General features: G+C 43.9%; 1 protein-coding gene across 2 annotated transcripts in view; it reads left to right on the forward strand.

Annotated features, from left to right (window-relative positions):
* The window catches only part of LOC119573115 (sodium-dependent proline transporter-like), a 45,466-nt gene that overhangs the window by 13,976 nt on the left and 28,990 nt on the right, over nucleotides 1-2,500 (forward strand). The window contains exon 1 of one of the 2 annotated variants that reach the window (XM_037920150.1): nucleotides 1,694-2,029. The exons of the other annotated variant lie outside the window; for it this stretch is intronic. Coding sequence (XP_037776078.1) covers nucleotides 2,003-2,029 — 27 coding nt within the window. The 5' untranslated portion in view covers nucleotides 1,694-2,002. Of the gene's footprint in view, nucleotides 1-1,693; nucleotides 2,030-2,500 lie in introns of those variants that run through there. 2 annotated transcript variants of the gene reach the window in all.

The raw sequence follows: 2,500 nt of genomic DNA on the forward strand, positions 1-2,500 counted from the left end.
CTATTATGAAAATAGTTACGATGATCGAGGTAAGAAAAAATAGCAGGCCTAGTGACAGTAACTGTAACAGCCAACAAAGATATCGATGTCTAAAAAACGACAAAATTCCTTACTTTCATGTAGAAGATGGGAATGATAAGGAAGACAATAATGACAGTAGTCATTGACAGAAGAAGAAAAAGAAGCAGTGCTTACATATTTCCCAATGACGCGGAATGAGCAAAAATTACGTATTTCTGTTACTTCACCGTTGTCTGACCGTCCTCGGGCTCCGTACACGGGGAAATCTGTATCCATTTAAGCATGAATTCCTCATCTGTCTGTCTGTATCCCTCGCTTTCCCTCTATGTGTCTGTTTATCTGTCTATCTATCTGATTATCCATCTCTGTCTCTCTGTTTCTCTCTCACACACATTCTCCCTACTTTCTCTGTCTCTGTCTTTCTGCCTCTGCCTCTGTCTGTCTGTCTATCTTTCTCCCTCTCTCTCTCTCTCTCTCTCTCTCTCTCTCTATATATATATTCATATTATACTTATATATATAGTTTACATATCATCATATTATATTCTTATATATTCATATATATCTAGTATTATATCACTCTCTTCTCTGTCTCTTCTCTTCTCTGTTTTCTGCCTCTGTCTCTGTCTTGTCTTCTGTCTGTCTCTGCTGTTTTTTTGTCTCTGTCTGTCTGTCTGTCTGTCTGTCTGTCTCTCTCTCTCTCTCTCTCTCTCTCTCTCTCTCCTCTCTCTCTCTCTCTCTCTTTCCGGAGCCGGTGACACTGGAAATTTTGGATCCATTTAAGCATGCTGTTCTCTTCACGACCATTAATCCCATGTGCATAGCCTGGAAACGAGGATTTCGGGCCCAGGTGTTGGCCAATCGCCAATGCTAACTATTCAGCCAATTATCAGCTATTTATATTTCATTTGTTTATTGACTGTACCGGGAATAATTTACTATTGTTATTATTATTATTTAGTTAATACTTATCAGTTACGTGAGGATGCGACGAAACTGGAATTTATTGTTAATTGTTTATTTATTATTAATGTGTCGGTGGTGTGTCAAAGGGATGACTTTGGGTTCCGACTGCGGCCGCTGTATTTGTCCTTGTGATGTTTATGCTTTGGTGGTCTTTGCGTAGATGCAGTCGTAGAAGGGAAATTACAAAAAAAAAAAAGGAAATGACTAGTGGATCGGAAGGGATGGAGGAGGGAGGGAGGGAAATGATAGGGGGAGGAAGTGTGGGAGGAAAGGAGATCGACACTTGAGAGAGAAGAATGAGGCCAGTAAAGTGGAGGACAAGAGGGTAAAGGTGGGAGGACAAAAGGTGGAGGAGAAGGTGGAGTTAATGGTGGAGCGGGAGCTAGTGGATGGGAAGAGCTCGCGTGGGTGGTGGGGGCATTGGGCATTGGGGAATAGTGAGAGTAGAGGTGGAAATTGGAGAGAAAGAGATAGAAAGGTAGAGAGAAATAGAGAGATAGAGAAAGAGAGGGTAATAGAGAGATAGAGATAAAGAGAGTTAGAGGGATAGAGAGATAGAATGAGATATAGAGAGAAAGAGGGATAGAGAGATAGAGATAGAGATAAAGACAGAGATACATAAATAGATAGAAAGAGAGAGGTGGAGAAGAGGCGGCGAAGGTGGAGCCGACTGAGGCGAGAGCGGCCGCAGGAGGGCCGAGGCAAGAGACACGCCAGTCACCTTGCGAGTGTCATGGTAGAAGAACGCTCTCTCTCCGTTCACCTCCCTCGCCCCCGGACGTCCATGCGCGCGTGTGAGTGACTTGTGCGCGCCGTATGAGTGTGTGTGCGGGACAGTGTTGTAGAGAGAGAAAAAAAAAACAACACAAAAAATCAAAACAAAAGAAAACAAAATCGAAGACAGCAACAATAACGAACTAAGTTAAAAACCTGGTAGACAGGTAGACGGGTAGAGAGGGTGGGAGAGGCCCGTCGAGGAATCAGGTGTGTTGGAGACTGCAACGCGTGTCCCACCATGCCGTCCTACTCCTATAAAGTCAATGTAAGTGCAGCTCTGGGGTGTCCTTGTGTCCAATAGCAACTCTTGTCGTTGTCCCTTGCACCCTCAATAGGAAAATAAAACATCTTGCAGATAAAACACACACACACACACACACACACACACACACTCACACACACACACCACACACACACATTCTTACAAACAAACATACACACGACGACCATTCACAGCCCCCCCCCCCCCCCCATTTCAGATCAGCTGAGAGGGTCGGACCCAAACATGAACCGCCTGTTAGTTACCAATACCCAGCTGTCCCACGTGTCAACTCCGAATTAAGGGCTGGAATAGATCAATACCATCGTAACATTTTTAAAGCGGTTCGTAACAGCGGATACTATTTCCTAATGACGATAAAAAAAGAACAGAAGTGGTATCTCCCGGAAGAAATTTTCCATATTTTGACCATTTCCACGTTCAGGTAGTTGTCCTTCAGGCGACATTCGTACTAGG

This window comes from Penaeus monodon, chromosome 5 (assembly GCF_015228065.2).
Source record: "Penaeus monodon isolate SGIC_2016 chromosome 5, NSTDA_Pmon_1, whole genome shotgun sequence".
NCBI classification, from domain to species: Eukaryota; Metazoa; Arthropoda; class Malacostraca; order Decapoda; family Penaeidae; genus Penaeus; species Penaeus monodon.